General features: G+C 41.6%; 1 protein-coding gene across 1 annotated transcript in view; it reads right to left on the bottom strand.

Annotated features, from left to right (window-relative positions):
- Window positions 1–510: 510 nt before the first annotated feature.
- Window positions 511–19448, bottom strand: part of smarcd1 (SWI/SNF related, matrix associated, actin dependent regulator of chromatin, subfamily d, member 1) — a 33577-nt gene continuing 14639 nt past the window's right edge. Inside the window, exons 6-13 of the mRNA XM_067976678.1 lie at window positions 19112–19228; window positions 18318–18419; window positions 16385–16546; window positions 13378–13475; window positions 12690–12825; window positions 10959–11081; window positions 6052–6153; window positions 511–3776 (exon numbers count right to left, since the gene is read on the bottom strand). Of these exons, the coding sequence (XP_067832779.1) occupies window positions 3723–3776; window positions 6052–6153; window positions 10959–11081; window positions 12690–12825; window positions 13378–13475; window positions 16385–16546; window positions 18318–18419; window positions 19112–19228 (894 nt within the window). The 3' untranslated portion in view covers window positions 511–3722. The remainder of the gene's footprint in view (window positions 3777–6051; window positions 6154–10958; window positions 11082–12689; window positions 12826–13377; window positions 13476–16384; window positions 16547–18317; window positions 18420–19111; window positions 19229–19448) is intronic.

Genomic DNA, 19448 nt, shown 5'->3' with positions numbered 1-19448 from the left:
ACATCTGATTTATCATAGTCACTATCTGTAAAAAGAAACAAATCGCCAAATTTGCAAACCAAAAAAAACTTTTAAAAATCACCCTTTAGGCTTCTCACTCGTATTTGGTGTCAGTTCAGTTCAATTCTCGTTGCTAATCAAGAAATTCATTTTGCATGCATGTTTCAGTGTTGGTCATTTATGTCAATGCAGCAAAATATGGTTGGACCCAAAACTCTACTGAAATAACCCAGTGACATTGCAATTTACTATATTTTCAGAAAACCTGTCCCTTCATTAGTGTAACAGATAAATACTGCACTTACTGCAAACCACTTCAACATCTGAAGCTGCAGGTCAATCAGGTACTTTTTTCTAAAAGAAATCACAAATTGAAAAACCATGCACAAAGCAAATTTGCAAAAATGTATCACGATGCAGCAGGATCAGCCCAATGATGGTATGTTTCCCCCCCCCCCCCCCCCCCCCATTAAATGCAGATATACGCTGCAGTAAATCAAGACAGTAACATTCAGTATTGAAGGTTTTATTAAAACTGAGTGACACATACAAGCATACAGTACAAAAGTCTGGTCCCTCAAAATACTACTCAGTAAAAATACAGCTTATTGCAGCAACAACTGCAGAGGTTCAACTGTCTAAATGCAGCTTCTGTTAGTGACTGCTCCCATCCTAACCACAGTCATACCATACTTGGAAAGAGACGGCAAGGAAGAATTTGAAATCAAATTACCTTCATATTGTTTCTTCTACTTTTGGAAGAGTTGGCTAACTGGAATAAAATCAATCCTAGAACACCTCTCAATAGACTTACGCCATCAAAGACACGGCGACCACTTCAAACGTCAGTCTGAGTAAGTGGTTTCAACTTATGTATTCAATAGCAATGTAACTACAAAAACTTTCAATGTCACTGGAATTGTAACTGATTTTATCTTGGGTGCAACACCCAACTAGTCAGTTACTGATGGAGAAAGCTACTTGCCGTTACTTTCATATTCTATTCAAGGACATCTTTTAGAAGATCCGCCCCATCCAAACCTTTTTTCTCCTTAAGTTATGGTTTCATGGGTGTTGGCAGTCCCCCTCTCAAAGCAACTATTCATGTGCAAGCGTAGATACGGAATACTGGCACGGTATTCAATGATGGAGAGCCAAACAGCTGATTCTGTCTGTGGCAGATATCCACACAAACATTTTCCAGCAAAGGTCACTCGGCAGTGATTAGGAGTGGGAACTTAGCTCCTCCTTTTCCCTTTCCAGCTGGGGGACATTGAGGCCAACTGTAGGGCCCCTAATCCTGTCCCAGCTGAAAACTGGCCAACTCAGAACAGACTAGCAAGTGAACCTGGAACTTTCCTGTTCATGCATGGCTTGAAAGGGTATCATACCATAAGGTACATTTATCCATTCAGCCATCAGGGATACCCCCACCCCGCCACCCATTTGAGAGTTTTTTTTTAAAAAGAGATTCTCTTTGGAGGGGAATGGTTAACCTTAGGATACAGATTTTAAAATGAAGAAAATTTGAAGATGGAAACCAGATCAACAAGGTGTAAAAATGTTTGGACTTTTCAGTTTACATTGCAGAAATAAAGTATCAGCGTGACAACAGTTTCTGCTTCGGGTGCAATGGGAAGGTGGAACAAAACTGTCCATTTCCCATTCAGATTAGCATTACAAATCACACATTTTGTCCGTAACCTACTTTTTTACCCCTCCATTTTTCAGCCATTGATTCCTGGCACCATCCAACCCTCCAGTATCGTCGCCCAGCTGGTCACACTTTATCTGACAGCCTGGACAATGAGTGTCAACGGGCTACACAGCCACAGAGGGCATTAGAGCCGAGTCCGATCCAGGGGATATTACACTACTGATCGCTGAAAATTAAATGTCAAAGCATACACAATCCATTTGTTTAAACTATGGGGCGATTTGTATGATTTACCCCTGCAATTATTTTTTTTTAAACAGGGAGCGGGGGAAACCTGGTTAAGAGGGTGGTATCGACTCTTTCCAAGTTGAGTGGTAGAATCAAGTTATAACGGGCTTAGGTGAAGAAACTTATTTCAATGCCACAAAGTTAAACTTGGCGAATTGTGGTTCACATAGAAGAGGGATCACACACGGATCGCCATAAGCTGCTACAATGCTGTTGCGAAGACGGAATGGTTGTGTATCAGTTTATCACCCCTTCACTTTTTAAAACTAACTAACCTTTAAATCGCTACAAAATATTGACTCCTATGAAGCTGCACTCTTCAAAGACTTAATCCAACTGTTGCAGTTTGTACAACTGTTGGTCTGGGTTTCACTCACCACTACATGGATTTACATACTTGTTCACAGAGGTAAGAGGTTACATGGCAAGGACAAAAGTTGACTGACCATTTGTGCCTTGATCAAGATTAAAGTGTGTTTTGAAAAGTTCCCAAACACCAACATCTTGCTAGTTATTACTGTGACCATTTAGTAGAATTGTACTGAGTTCTATTAAGACTAATGCAAAGTACAAGGGTGATGTTTAGGGTACAGCACACACAAACCTTTAAGTTTAAAGAATTGAACGATACATAAACAAGGGAACATATGCAATACCTTTATCAATGCATCAGATAAAGCAACTATAGCCAGTCGGCCCCTTTAAATTGGAATTGTACACAACAGTTTTCTTGTCTAAAGCCAGACAAAATTATCCCTTCATTTCTGGCCTTGAAACTTCTGATAGGAGTCAGGAGGAATAAAGAAAAATACATTCGACCCAGTATATAAAGCAGCACTGGAGTGATTTTTAAAGTCATTCATTAATTTGAGAGTAAAACTCATTTTAAACTCATGTAACTTCTTTACTTGTCAAATACTAACAAGACGAATTTCAAACCAGAGAAAACGAAACTAGAAAAGAAACCTTTCGGTGTAAATTAGAAGCGAGTCCGTAGAATCGAAGAGCTGTCACAGCCTTCGGAAGGAACAAGAAGGCAGAGGAAGAATGGATTGGAGATAGAGGGATTAATAAATCTATGTTGCTTGCAAGCTAGTGATTTTTCTTTAAAAACGCAATCTAACATGGCCCCTAACGGTTGGCGAGTGGCATAGTTTAGCCCTGACATGAAGGGGTAAAGAAGCGCTGACCCGCTTTCAAGGCAGGTACCAATACTGCTGCAAGTACACCACTGTCTCACTGATTTTAAGGAACACTCCATAGTTAAAAGAAGCATATGGTTCTTTGAGGGCAGGTGTTAAGGAAGGTAGCTGGAATCACAGTTTGTGGTCAAAATACTTGCCACTTACAACACAAAGCCACTTACAAAAAAAAATGCAGCAAAGGAAGCAAATATAACATCAAATCTGTCTGATCTAGTTTGCTAATGTGTCACTATTAGTACTACTAGGTCATTTAAATACCATTTTACATAGTTACTGAGGTCACCACTTGTGGCTTATACTTCCCCAAATGCCAATATAATAAGCTAACTTTATTTTCTAATCCTATGCTGTTTTATAAAGGGAACGTGTCAGTTGTACTAAAAGGTAGCAAAGAACACTTCAGGAGTACAAGGGCTATGCGGTGATTTATTTTGTGCAAGTGATGCATGTAGTTTTACAGTTTGTATACTGTAACGGAAATCTTTGTGCACGTATAAAACTGTGTTCAACCTTGAACCCAGACATCTCGTGTCAACCCGTTGCCACTCATGGGACGAGGCCACACAGATCTCTTATGTATTGCGGATGCCAAGGGCTTGTTCAAGCTCCTGTCTTCTCTGCTGGACCTAGAATAAAGGAGAAAGAAGAGAAAAAGTTGCTAATCCAGCTTTAGGGCAAATGCATTGCAACAGATATAACACACAACCAGAGGGTGAATTTTCAGGTCTGTAGCCAGGCAGAAACAGCTGGTGGCGCCCCAGAAATGGTGGGTAATGATAGACTGCCATGGTCACCGTGTTCTCCAGAGTCTACCGCCGGGCAACCAGAGGGGCCATGAACAGGCGGCAGGCCCATTTAAAATTACGTACACAAGATCTCAACTGCCATCTTTGGACTGAACTAGGCAGAGCGCGTCAGCTGGCAACACAGCCGAAGAGGATCCCAAAGGTTAAGTTCCTCTTTATTTTTGTGGGGTGAGGAGGAGCCAGAGTGCTCCATGAAAGTCAGCCTGGGCCACCATCGCCCTGCCCCCAATCAATCTACCTTCTTCATGCCCGGAGTCAGCGAGTTATCGGGGTGGGCAGTGCTGGATATCCAGTCGCAGTCCAGCATCCCGAAGCCAATGAGGCCAACAAAATGGACCGGACCTCCCTGGGGGGCTATCGAGAGGAGGTTGGGGGGGGGGGGGGGGGGAAATCTATCCCTATATCTCTTAAAATGGGATAGAGGATACCACGTGGGTCTTGATGTGAACCCACACCTCAACAAGTATTTGCATAACACAAGCAGTGATGACCCAAAGATGTCACTTCAGTTGGATCCCACAAGTTGTTGCAACGCTGTATCACACCAGGATCCAAATGGTATTCCACTTACACAATGGCTAACATGCCTTTGTTGCTTAAAACGCAGAGACATGAAAAACTGCAGACTCACCTTCCCTGTAGACAGAGAGGACAACCATATTTACACAGTGACTCAGCTGGTACACCACCAGTTGCGTCATCTGCTCACGGTGTGCGGATGGTTCAAAGGCTGCAGTTTCAAGAGGTTTCTTAAAAAAAATCTTTCTAAACATTTAACTTTATTTACAGTCTGTGTTGGGATGATTGAATTCTGTAGTTTATTTTTTTCCCCTTTAAAAAGTTGACTCGAGAGATTGGAAGCAGCAGTGTTGAAGCTGGTCACATGGTACTGCATGTGACAATCACAAAATAAGACCATGAAAAAGGTAGTAATAACTGGTGTTATGACAGTTTTGAAGGCCATAGTTACTGCATATAATAGAAGGGAAAAAGTCAAGGATAATACAGTTAAATGAATGTATGGGGGGGGGAATGAATCTTATATTTATGTAAATGTCCCCATTAAAGCTAACATTCTTTTTAGCTCATCTGTCCCAATTGCTCATTCTCTTGTTAGCCATGATTTTCAGGGCTTCAAATATCAGTCTAAGTATTAACTTGGCTCAGTTGATATCACTCTTGCCTGAGACAAAAGATCATGGGTTCAAGCCCCATTCCAGGACTCAAGCACATAATCTAAACTGACAATTTAGTGCAGCAGAGGGAGTGCTGCATGGTTGGAGGTCCCGTCTGCCCCCTCAGATGGACATAAAGGATTCCATGGCATTCTTCCAAAGAGCAGGGGCGTTTTCCTCAGTGTCCTGGCCAATATTTATCCCTCAACCAACATCACTAAAATAGAGGATCTGGTCATTATCACATTGCTGTTTTTGTGGGACCTTGCTGTGTGCAAATTGGCTGCCACGTTTCCTACATTACAACAGTGACACACTTCAAAAAAACAAGTACTTCATTGGCTGTAAAGTGCTTTAGGGCATCCTGAGGTGGTGAAAAGGCGCTATTTAAATCTACGTCTTTCTTCCTTTCTTTGATGGGGCCTGTAGTCCTGCTGTGTTACACTCCCTCTGTATTACCGTCTGATGGGACGGACTTGTTCGAAGTTGTTTGGTCAGCGTTTGCTATTTACCAGCGAGCTGCCTCAAACAGACTTGCCCTCTTCTACAATGTGCCTTAACTTCAGAAAACACTTTCATAGCACAAGTGTATTTTCCCCTATTTCCCAAACCAGCCATTTTTCTGACCTGAGCACGATTGCCAATTTGTGCCTAATTGTGGACAATTTTGTGCTATAGGCCTGTATTCGCGAGGAAGAGGGTTGACACTACCCCAAACTCAATCTCACATAGGGCTTCCGTGGCAGAGGTACGAGACATTCATCCCATCAATACAGGATGGATCTAAACCCAGGTTTTCGGATGAACAGATAATAATCAAAACCAACAGTGCCACCCAGTCCCCATTCCAAGTTCTATTATGCAAAGTAATTAGAACAAAGATTTCATCCAATGATGGGTAGGTTTTAATATATTCTTACCTTGGAATAGAAGTATCTGCAGACAGCTTCTTGAGCCCAGGGCTGGAAGTAGAACTCTGCTCTGCGCTCCTCCTCCGGGTTTCCTACCACATCAGTCATAGACTACAAATACAAAATATCAAACAAGTGACTGGAATAGACAGACACAATTTCAAAATAAATGGTGTCGAAGGCTCCCAAGATTCTATGCAAGTCACTAGCGTAGGCCAAGTTCATTCGCTATCAAAATGTCATTTTTGGCAAGGTGGGGGGGGGGGGGGGGGTGGGGAAGAGAAAAGAGAAGGAAGGCTTGTTGGCAATCGCACTTTGCATTTTATTAGCGCCTCACACAGAAACACATGATCGGAGATGCAGTTGAAAGGCACCACCCTGCCACTTCATGCAGTAGAACAAAGCACAAATTGCGAATATTGCAATGTAAATTGGTTGTAAACAGTGAAGCAGGTGCTCAAATTTGTTTTGGGAGCAATGCAGAAAGCATGGGGGCATGAGGGGATAAAGATAAGTGTGCTGTTAGTAAGGCAGCCAGATTATGATTAACTGTCTTATAATAGGTACATACATAGAAACAGGAGTAGGCCATTCAGCCCCTCCAGCCATTCAATTAGATCGTGGCTGATCTGTATCATAAGGAGGGGTCTCTACTTTTTTGCAACATTAGAAGATTTGAGACATCATATTTCACAAGTTTTATCTCTTGCAAAAAAAATCCATAAAAGTCAAGTGCTTGCTTTTGCTATTTTTCTGAATGCTGTGTTGGTTTACAGGTGCTTAACTACTTAGATATATATTTTTTTAAATGTGTCCGTGGCAGGTGGGTGGGCCTTCTAATAGCGATTTTTTTACATCGGAGTGGCTTGCTAAAGCAGTAAGAGTCAACCATGTGGAGTGGGACTGAGCCACGCAAGGTCAGGCTGGGCATTAGAGAACCAGTTAGATTTTTAAAACAATTCAGCAGTTTGCTTCCATGTTCATTTTTGTTCTGATACCTGCCTACCAATCTCTAGACTTCAATTTAAATTTCACAATTCGCCACGGTGTGATTTGAATTCATGACCTCTGGCTGGCCTGTCATTGATTGTACCCTTTTACATAGCCTGTTTGCTGCCAACAGCAGCACCACTGTTAGTGGCAAAGAGGCAGTGTAAACTACTGTAGAAACCACCATGTAACATTAAATTGGTTTCAGGGATTATCTACAGCATCCAGGACTCAGCATTGCAGAACTATCTCCTGAAGTGGTTCTGCAAGATGATGCTTCATTTATATTGCAGCGTTGTTGATATCTATCCTAAAATGTGGTTTCACTTCGGATGAAAACTCCACTGTCAAATTCGAGCAGACCGCTGCTGGCGGTCACATGCCGCCATTTTATTCTGGCCACAGAAAGGCTGGGTGCTCAGCCACTCTCAGGCCACCAATGCGTTTTTGGCGTCGCTGGTCTGTATGGACCGTCCCATCACGTGTAGTTGCTTTGGTGCTGCTGGTGCCTTGAATTTAGCTCGGCAGCATAAATGGCATAAATTTGGAGCATCCAATGCATTGCGGAATCACTCTCGAGACAATGACTGCATGAATGTGGACAGTAAGGAGTAAATCATCGTGACTTCAAGCAGAAAGAAATGTCGTTGCAGCCAACTGATATCTAAAGTTAAATACTCAAATCTAGTTAGTATTTGGCAAGAACGGAGATAGAAGTGCCCCAGTTGAATAGTCAAGAAGGAACCAATGAATCATGAACTGTGAACCCCTTGTATCCAACAGTATAAGTCTAGAACAAGACCAGTACTGACCATGACAATTCGCGGGTCCAAGTTTTACTTTTGCTTTGCGCGCTCAAGTTCCAACAAAGGAATAGTTTCTATTTCTAGTGGAACAAAGTTTGGCTGTACATTTTTAAACTTTTTTTTTAAAAAAGCTAGGAATAGCAGGGATCTGTGTTGAGACATAAATGATTTGGACATGGGCATAGAGAGAATATCAAGATTTGCTGATGACACCAAATTTAGGGGTGTAGCAAACTGTGAGGAAGAATGCAAAAGGACATAAGGACTAGGCAGCTGTGTAGCAAATGCAGCTCAATGTAGATGTGTGAGGGAATGCATTTTGGGGAAAAGGCCAGAAATACACCCTGAACAATAAAATTCTCAATGGAGTGGAGTGACATCGATCACGGGGTGCAGATATGTAGAACTTTAAAATCAGGACTGCAAGTGGAAAAAGCCATAAAAGGGGCTAATGCGGTCCTGGATTTTATATATAAGGGCACTGAATACAAAGGCAAGCAGGTGATGATGAATCGGTCGATTAGGTTAAAATTGGAGTACTGTGGGCAGTTTTACAGAATGGGTACGAGAACCATGAAAACAGTGCAACACAGATTTGAGGACAAGAGGAAATAGTTATAATGAGAGACTTGAAAAACTAGAGGCGCGTTCATCAGAAGAGAAGGCTAAGGGGAGGACCAAATAGAAATGTTCAAAATTTTAAAAAGGGTTTGAGGGGGTAGATAGTCAGATTGTTTCCAGCGGTTGAATTGTGGCATAAATTTGGAATTAGTACAGTATAAGGGGGGGGGGGGGAAAAAAGAGGTTAAACAGAATTTTTTTCACACACAGGATCAGAATGTGGAATACATTACCGCAGCTGGGGGCTGTTGAAGCCAAGTCAATCACAGCATTTAAGAGGGAATACACTCAGAGGAAAAGTATTAAAGGTTACAGGAAAAGAGCAGGGCGATGTGATTAGATAGCACTAGTATGGAGCTAGCACAGGCATAGTGGGATAAAATGGCCTCCTTCTGAGCTGAAATTTCTATAAATTTATGAGTCAAATTTAAGATTCCTTTAAAGATCCGATTACCTTAAACATAATGCAGCCATAACTTGCCATGGAAACAGAAATGTTTGCTGGCATTTGAGGCTATGAAAAGCAAACTACTAGGGAAAAGTTAAATCTGTTGTTAATGGTCTGTAGGTAACTTCTGCTGCTTTCCGCAGGAGGTCCAAAAATACTGCACCTCATGTCTGGATTTGGATCTCGGCTTGTCATTGTCACACTGGTTTACAGATCATCCCTCTGAAAATACACACTCTCTGCTTACAGTTGGCTGTCAAACAAAGAATGAAGGAACTTGCATTATTTAGCGCCTTTTGTGACCTCAGGACATCCCAAAGTGCTTCGCAGCCAATGAAGTACTTTTGAAGTGTAGTCACTGTTGTAACGTTGGCAAATGCGGCAGCCAATTTGCGCACAGCAAGATCCCAAAGCAGCAATGAAATAATGATCAGATAATCGTCTTTTAGGTGTTGGTTGAGGGATAAATATTAGCCACAACACTGGGAGAACTCCGCTACTCCTCTTCCGTCGGTGATATTGGTGGACAAATGCTTAATCCATTCATAAAACATTCCTCTGTCTGCTTTTTAACATTCTTGATGACTCCCGTGATGGAGTCAAGAACAAGTCTTAAGGTGAAGCAGGGTTAGATAATTGGACCAGGGTCTGCCGCTGTAATTCCATGCCCACTTTCAAGTCATACATTGTGTCCCTATTTTATATTTTAATGTAACTTCCTATGTCCACGTGTATAATGGAAACCACCCATGCACCACGCTGTAATTACATCCTGTCGCCAGTGGTGGTGCTGAAGCAGCACTATTGGGGGGGGGGGCCTGAAGAGGGTGTAATGACAGCAAAACAAGTCCACATTGGCAGCCTCCACCACAAAATGGGGACATAGGAATTTATAATAGGAAAAGTTCACAGAAAGTGCACGCAGACACAAGATGGGTTAACATCGCCGCTAAACGAAGAGTCACAGGAATGTCATATAAATGCATTAGGCAATGTCTGCTGATAGTGTCAACTGTAATTTTTGTATGGCGCAGGAGAGTGGTTTGTACACGGCCCATGGAAAGAAAGGGCTCGGCAGATTGAATGGCATTTTCCCGTTCTCGGCTTCCTATGCTCTTATGTTGACTGCTACAAGCGCGGGATGCAACAATGAGCAAGAGTCTGGCTTTTGGGATTTAAAATAAAACCCAGCTCTGGGTTTTTATAAAACAGTAATAAGGAGAATCAGTGAGGACTACAGCAGTGCAAAATAAGGCAACACAATGTGATTCCTGAGTTCAAGTTGGATACAGGGAGATCAGAAATGTATCCTGCGTTGAAATCATAAGCAGCAATCTCTGTCCTTTAATCTAGAAGAGCACATTTGCAATATGTTCTTTAATGGAGTTTAATTAGCCCAGGTGCCATGCAAAAGGAACATGTGCTAACCCACCTGCCTGTGGCAATTCACAAAGTTATAGTGACATACCTAAGAGAATCAAGAGTCATCGATAGGATTGTCACAGACAGCCACCAGGAGTATACTTAATCACCAACACCTCTCACCAGAACATATGGGCTGTGCGCATGCCTCTACATAAGGCTTACTCCCTCTCGTTCTGCACTTCAATATTGTGCACACTGAACTATGCTTCCTGTATACTGTGCCAACAATGTACAATTGTAGGTCTGTGTTATAATAATGGAAAATAAAAATCTAAAGTTTTAAGTTATTCAGCAATTCACCACAGACACAGCTCAGATTGGGAATACAGTATTTTGGGTCAAATAAAAGAAAATTCAGGTTCGGTCAAATATGAACTACTTGTTGAATCCGCTTCCGCACAATACCCTTTCCTGGTGCAAGAAAATAAAGAACTTTGAATAGTGCTTCCTGTAACTTGGAAGTATGTGCCTTAGTAAATAAACATTATTCCAATAAATGCTCATGTCTGAATTAATAGTTTTACAAACTAGTTTCCCTCAGAAATACAATGCACGGTGATGTAGTGTCCGAAGAATGCACAGCCAAAAGAGGAGCTAAACATGGCTTCAGCTGGTAAAATACATACCTTCAGGTCACGGCACTGTGACTGCAGCCAGTCATTGATGAAACCCTGCGGATCTCTGGCAAAGCTCAGCATGAACTCCCTCTGTGTCTTGAGCTGGTTAATGGTCTCTATTGTTTCATGGATCTGAGAGAGTAAAACAGCAGGGTTACAGGCTACTCAGATCTCTTTTCGCAATTAACTCAGAAAATGCACTATTTATCTGGTCTGTGGAAATCACCTGGATAATCTTGTCTGTACATGCTCTTCAGCTTAATAATTAAAACCCCAACAGTTAGGGGCAGTATTTTCTTAAAGCAAATCACAATTTTTATTAATTTTTCTTTCCTTCCTCAATGTTGTGTTATCTTCAAAGAATGCAGACAAAAATGTTACATAAATATTCAGACAACACAGATAAGCTGGCTTTGGGTGCGGTGGGGAAGAGAACTTCTCTCATCACTGAGACTGGTAGTGATTGTTTAGCTAATAACTTTAAACAATTGTTTTACATGAACAAGCCTTAACTGTTAGATATTTTCTTTTTACAGTTTGCATGACAGTTCTGTCGGTTCTGTGAAAGATTTACAAACCCTTTGCTATCAGGCATGTGGCTTTTTAAAAATGCTGCCCATCACTTCAATTCACTTTGTGGAGGAATAGCAACAGTTACACAAAGTTCTTGTGTAGCCTTTTATCATTAATCTTAATCTCTCATTAAGATTCTCAATACTGTGCCCCTGAAATGAATAATTTAAAAAATCATATAGGAGCTGATGCACAAGCACAGGTTGTCAATTAATGCCAACATCTCAATTCAGAGGTTAAAGCCTGAAAAAGGACCTTGCATTTGTAAGACTACACGAAAGATCTAGCCTAATCTATACCCAAGGAGAAACCAGAGGCTTTGCCTCACTCTTCAAAGTGATGTGAACACAACATTTTTCACTGGGGGAAGAAACATGTTCTAAGGGATTTCGATGCCATGGGAAGAGACCACAAAAGGCACCCCCTAACTGTAATATCACGACATTTTTATGTGCATACTAAGCACACGGATTCCCAAGAAACAATCAAGCTAGACTTCATACCTACAGTGTATGGAAGCTCTGAATGAAGAACAAATGTGTTTTTATCTTGTACGTGTATCGAGATTAGCATTTAATTTTATAAAGTTAATAAGGAATCATGGAATGGGAAAAGGCTATTTGGCTCATGGAGTGCACTCCCTCCAATATATCATGCACACTATCAGGGCCTCCACACAACTCAACCCAGAATTTAAACCAGATAAAAGCAACAAAAATCCAAAGCAATGAATTTTCTCCAACTATTTTTGCCATGCATCGACAAACATGCCACAAGCATTCAGTCCCACTTTCGGTGAGATAATCATCCAACTACTTTTTAAAAGGAGCTTAGCGAATTAGCAACGACTAACTCTGAACAAAGTCCATTCCACACACCAATCAGAGAAAAAAAATTTCCTACGAACCTTGCGTGAGGTTTGACTAGTTTGAATCTACAATTGCTAGTCTCAAGACTACAACTGTTTTCAAAAAACATACAGCCATGGCATCTATTCCTTTCACCATCTTTAAGGTTTCAATAAGGTCATCTCACCAGAGCGAGAGTCTTCACTCTAGATTTAGGTCAGGTCTCAACCACGCTACAGAAGTTTAGTGCCAGTGCAAAGTCAAAGCTGTTTGCCCAGAACCACAAATGAACTCTTAAGTTAAAATGTTCCAAGCTAACCTTATTATCTAGAGCAGCAATTTCCTGCTGGCTAGCAGTAGAAAGGAGAAAGGAATTCATCTGCGTTTTTAGTGTGTCATCCACTTCTACATCAATATCATAACAAGCAGTCTTCTTCTGATCATTTGGGTCCACACTGAAACATCAAACGGCATGGGATTATATTATAGAACACAATGGCATGCACTGAAGCTGCAGTTATATTAGTTCACTACATGCATTAGTCTGATATAGATACCTCAAATTTAACATCAAACTCAAAGAAGCATACAACACTGACAGCCCAATAGGTTATGGAGTTACAGGCTACATGTTCACACTCGTGATTCTCCACAAGGAGTTCCTGGCTTTTAACTCAATGGGTCTGCTGCAGGGTAAATCCATCAGGCCGTAGGTCTGAGTTGGAATCGAGGAAAGGTCTAATAGTATATAATGCTGACACTTTGCAAAGCCTTAAACCAGCGAAAATACACAGCTAGATTCTGACTAAGACCCACAGCCTGATGCATTTCCCCTGCATATAGAACCCAGTGAAATGAAAACTCAAGACATTGCATCCAAACAGATTAGTAGAGTGTATTTGGATAAACACATTTACAGTATGGTTGTCAGAACTCTTAAGAACTTTTCATAAATGGATCAAGCGCTCTAATTCTGGGGCAGCAGGTCCGATGTCAGCAATACTCACCTAATAATATGATTGATGATGATTGGTTCAGGAGGCATCAGCAGAGCATGTAGTCGCTGAGGGATTTCTGAGAACTTCATTCGCTGACACTCAAAGATCTGCAACAAATAAAAGTACATTCAATAACAGGATCCTGTTTTCATTTAAAAATAAAAGCTGCATATATCTTTGAAAAAAACCCACCACTTTTGCAATGCTAAAACAATGAATATTAAAATCCAAATACATTTCTACCAACTATAATTCCAAACTAAACATAACTACTCAAATCTACTTCACTCAACTACAATGTCTAATTGCAGTCATTTAGTAGCCCAGATTTATTCAGAAATGTGGACACCTTTTGCACTGTTCACATCCAGCATCCGGATCAACCCCTACCTTAGGACTAGGTCTCAACCAATACTAACATTAAAAAAAACAGACCAACAGGTCATTCAATGTTACTGGTGCAGAATGGCTGCACATTCGCTTACATAACAACCTCTGTTATAAATTGGATGGCCAGGTGGTGAAGGATAGACTGCTAGAGCCTAGTTTTCAATTGCTTCCAAGCCTATACCCACATTACACCCACACCACACCCTCAATCAGCACACTCATAAATGGATATGAGTGTTCCCAATTGATACGCATCACCTGAATACAATTAACACTAATTGATATAAATCACAGATACACTCTGCACTCCAAAAAGTTATTCATTATGTGAAGAGATTGGAGATATTTCGATATACAATGCTATCTAATTGCTTGATCAAATGCTTATAGAGTCCTAACCACTATGAACTGGAAAACAAAATCTCCCAATATTTTTCAAAAGCCAGGTCACGTGCTTGGCTTACCCATGATGCCTTTCCCTATCGCCTATTTGTACCAATGCATGAAAACGGCCGAGCAATAACACTTCATTCTAAAGTCCCACAAGCACTTACTCTGTCTTGATGTTTAAATTGAATTACGGCTGACCACGGTAGTAGTCTACTTGAACAATAGCAATTAGATTCAGAGAACGTGCCAACCCGTCATTCCGATCACCGAGCCGTAAAGACAGAGGAGATGTTAGGAGTGGTGACCAAATGCCTGGTCATCAAAGAGGTGGGTTTTAAGGAGGGTCATAAAAGAGGAGAGGAAGGTGGAGAGGTTTAGGGAGGGAATTCCACAGCGTGGGGCCTAGGCAGCTGGGGCGAAGGGAGGGGAACACATATAGATGCCACAGTCAGATGAATGGAGACTTTGGGTGGAGGTTGTAGAGCTGGAGGAGGATGTTAATGAGAGATAGAGAGGGACGCAGCCATGAAGGGATTTAAACATGAGGATGACAATTTCAAATTGGGGGCATTGGGGCACCGGGATAGGATAACGCCAGCAGAGTTTTGAGTGAGCTGAAATTTATGGAAGGTGGAAGATTTTAACAAAAATAAATTCAACTGAAATCTCAATATTATCATGTGTGGCGTTCCACAGTAAAACAGAAATCTGTCTAATCTCAGTATTCCTAGAAAATATTAATCCTATGAAATTGCCCATTGAGTATTTTTGCAGCTCACGTGTGTAAAGCACATGTTCAACAGATTAGTATTTACAACGATTAGATCCAGGAGTACTAATCTAGCTAGTGGAAGCTACATCCCTTATGTCAGAATAAACCTTCGTACTCAGGGGCTGCACAGTTCAAGCCATAAGAGAACAGTCATTTTATCATCCCTGGTCATTTTCCACATTTATATCTACGATATGCTGATACTGATACAAGCAGATGACAATATAGATCAGTTACATGAGTAATAAAGAAAATGCTGGAGAGTAGTTTATAAGTAGGGGTGTCCAGACTTTTTGTCCCTAATGGGCAACTTTGCTCTACATCTCACAAAGGCCATGTTTAGAATACTGTATGCAGCTTTTGAGTGGCCCTACCCTCATGAGGATTTGTGCATTGATTTAAAGTCTCAAGTTATGAGAGACTGACATGCTCATTGGAGAAAAGATGAGAGAACATGATCCACTGCTGTAAAATTACATTGAGGCCATTTAAACTGTAATTTCAGAGCTAGACAACTTCAGTAAAAAATTAGCAAGCTGTAACCAAGATTAAGGGTTACAATCCTCTCGATATTGCAGTAGATGTGTGGAAAAGCCTCCATTAAACTCATTCCACATGGTAGTATTACAGTCAGCAGACAACAATCTGGTCAAAGGGCAGTGTGCTAATCCATTATGACACTCAGGCTCTTCGCTTTCTCTTGTTCATTTGAAGTAGAACCTCCCACATTCCAATGCATGCCTAACACCAATTCTGAAGAAAACGGTTCAAATCCAGCTGGTGAAAGCAACCCACTTTTAATGCACCCTTTATTCCTACCTTGAGTCTGACGCCTACAATGAAGTGAGAACATGGAGAAAAAAACATAATTTTGATCAATGCAATAAAAATTGAATGGATTCCCCTCGTAATTTTTTTTTGTGGTAGGCAGGGGGAGGTTAAAAAAAAGCAACATTTGGCCTGTGCAACAGTATCACTTAGCACTGCCTGAATATAAAGTTACATTTTTACTCCATTTTAAAAAGGACAACGCAGGGGTGTCCAAACTACAGCCAGTGGGCCATATGCAGCCCACAAGTTCAGACAAACCAGCCACCAGAACCCTAGCAGCTCAGCTCTATTTGCACTTATATTTCTTATTTGCTAGTTTATCCTGCTCGAATTTCATGAACCTGGAGATGTGCATAATTTGGTGGATAAATCCTAAATCAGAACACCAAGATCGGTTAGTATCCACGGCTCGAGATATATGGGAATTAATTGCCCACAAAGACAAAAAGCTTGGACATTCCTGCATTATTGAGTATAAATCAAAAGTATTGTCACCTTTACTTTCACAGATACTAGTTATTAAACTAATTTGGAAGATGTGTGGGGTTTCACTGACATTTAAGCACTCTCTTTACCTGGTCATCCCTGCTGATTCACTGCATTAGCATCCAGACAGAGCACACTGATAATTACCTGCTGAAGGTACTTGTCACAGTTGATGAACTCTCGTTCATGGGAGTCCTGCAGCTTGTGGGTTTTAATGTACTGCCAGAGAGCCTGGATGATGACGGGCCTAGTCTGAGTGTGGATGCCCAGCAGACGTGCCAGTCGTGGATCCAGTTTAAACTGGGGTGGCTGTGAAAAAATATATAAATGAATCATTATACAGACCCAGCAATGCCACAAAGTACATGCCCATCAGACACTTGATCTATTCTATTTACAGGCTGCCAGGAGTGTCTGGATGCAAGAGATTCTGATCTGCTGGTGACGTTAATGTGCTTGCTGCCATCCTGAGGGTGCACTGAGACACTGCAGACCCGGTCGTTTACACCATCCAAGAATTTCAAAAAATAAAATTCAATGTTTCTAGTAACCAAATATGCCAGGATTTGGGCCCATGCTAGGTCCAGAACTGGCTCAGTGACTCACTTACCAAGTGGTAGTATTAATTTCATCACTGCCGTACAACATCTCTCTAGTGCTCACTGCCCAAACTGACCCTTTTAGCAAAGGGCAGGATGATGAAATACTGCAATCAGCAGAAGTTATCCAAGCATTACTTACTGATTTATCTTTCTCTTTTCAACCGTGGTAGTGTCTCGCACTACAGATTTTGGCCCTTTACTTAGGTTTCTCAATTTTAGAGATTGGCTGAGTGGAACGAGAAGTGATAATCAGCAAGAGAATCGAGTCCTGAACTTTGTCCAAAAGTCAATAAGGCTCATTGTAAGGGCTTAGTGTGTACACAGTACAGTGATAAACACCCTGAAGTATCCAGGGACATAGTGGTGGCTGAAAGTTCGGAAGGGGCAAGGCTACAAGTTAGTGAGTTGCTTTCTGCTGACTCCCATCATATTTGAATCGTCCCTTTTGGTTTCCCCTCCAATTTCCTCCTCTCCCGAAGGTGGTTCATCCTGGGGTTCCACAGGTGCTTTCTGATACTGTACCCGATTGGCCACATGTGAACTTAAGACGGTGATAGCTGGCAGGCTATTTGACTGTGAGCACCAGCACAGAAAGCCCAATCCTATCCTCCCTTGATGTCCACACAGGCGCAGTTCCCAGCAGGAGTCACCCGATAGCAATCAGGAGCAGCAACAACCCCGGCTATTTTTTTCTTGCACGAGCAGAGGGCAACCCATTGCCACTTCAGCTGGGATCCACTAATCTCAGCACAGACCAGAGATCAAACCTAGATCCTTTATACTCTGTGTGCTTCAGCTAGTCAATGCCTTTTATCATTGGGCCGCTCAAATGCCATTTTTTTTCAAATACTTAACTGCAATTTATAATCTCTGCCAACTCTGGCACTGGGTTTTTAAACCATATTCGAATATTTAAAGGAAACCAGTTAACAGAACTGAGAGGTTATATCCATCAGGAAAGACTGAACAGGCTGGGGCTCTTTTCTCTAGAAAAGAGAAGGCTGAGGTGAGACCTAAAAGAGGTCTTTAAAATTATGAAAGTGTTTGGATAGGATAGATGTAGAAACAATTTTTCCACTTGCAGGGGAGACCAGAACTAGGGGTCATAAATATAAGATAATCACTAATAAATCCAATAGGGAATTCAGGAGAAACTTCTTTACTCAGAGAGTGGTGAGAATGTGGAACTCGCTCCCACAAGGAGTAGTTGAGGCAAATGGCATAGACGCATTCAAGGGGAAGCTAGATAAACACATGAGGGAGAAAGGAATAGAAGGATATGCTGATAGGGTTAGATGAAGTAGGGAGGGAGGAGGCTCGTGTGGAGCATAAACACCGGCATGGAGCAATTGGGCCGAATAGCCCGTTTCTTTGCTGTACATTCTATGTAACTATGAAATATACTTGTGGACTTAGCATGTCTAGAGGTAATAAATGATTATGTGTAACTCTGTTCACACTCAACACATTTTGCTTACCTGGTAATCCAACATTAGTAACACTGTGCAGCGCACATTCACATCTCCTGGTCTTTTCACTTGGAAGCCATCAGTCTCTTGAGTTGTGGCTGTCCTGTGCCACTGAGTGGAGTTAATGAAGTACAGTTATCACTTTGTGTGACTAAGAGCAACTCATTCTTTCAGCATCTACATTAATAGGATTCTCCATAGCTCAATCATGCTCACTCACAGCCAATACAATTGCATGAAAGGATGTCCCTATTTTAACCAACAGTTAGAATCCCAGAGCATTTGAACCACAAATCAGTTTTGTCTCTAATGGTTCAAGGTCCTTTGTGTCACTTACCAGTATTTAGTCCCATTTCTAGCCAGGATTGCAAGGCTGATTTTTAAAATAAAATACACTCACAAATTACGGTACGACAGCCAGCCAGAAGGCTTTTACTGGGGTACGGCAGCCCCCAGTCAGTTTCCATTGCGATAAATGAATACACTACAGAACACGTGCGGGCCCTTCCCATAACCTACATCATCAGATTGCCTGAGGAAAGAAGAGACCCAAACTGATGGGGTCACAGAGGCTGTCACCATGATGTTACCATTTCATTGCAAACAGAATATACTCAGGCACAATTCAACCTTCAAATGTCCAATGGTTGGCATTAAAATTGAAACAAATAAAATGTAGCGCAATCAAAATCTAAGTGGAATTGAGGCCTACAAGCCACCACTCCATATTAATCAGTGCAACAAAGCAAATTCTTGACGACATACATTCAATCACGGAGTACACATCACTCCAGTCTGCTTACCTCAACCAAGTGGTTGTCAGGTCCATAGAGGTCTTTATCCAGCTCAATCACAAGGGATTTGAAGAATGAGGAAAACTTCCGCTTCTGTTTAGTAGCGTCATACTTCGATACAGCTGACTACACATACACAAAACAAAGATTTCATAAGCTGTCTGCCGCTTAATACAGATCAGTAGTTGATTGAGTGAAACTGAAGATACCGATTGCCTTGCCGTTTTTCCATTATCAATTTCCAGTACCCATCTTCTAATGCCCCCTCACCTACAGCTCTCTTGTGGTCTGCAAACGCGATGTGCCTCCTGTGAGCGAGCGCCAAGGCAAGCACCCTGCTCCCGGC

Source organism: Heptranchias perlo, chromosome X (assembly GCF_035084215.1).
Source record: "Heptranchias perlo isolate sHepPer1 chromosome X, sHepPer1.hap1, whole genome shotgun sequence".
NCBI classification, from domain to species: Eukaryota; Metazoa; Chordata; class Chondrichthyes; order Hexanchiformes; family Hexanchidae; genus Heptranchias; species Heptranchias perlo.
This window is presented reverse-complemented; position numbering and strand designations above follow the sequence as displayed.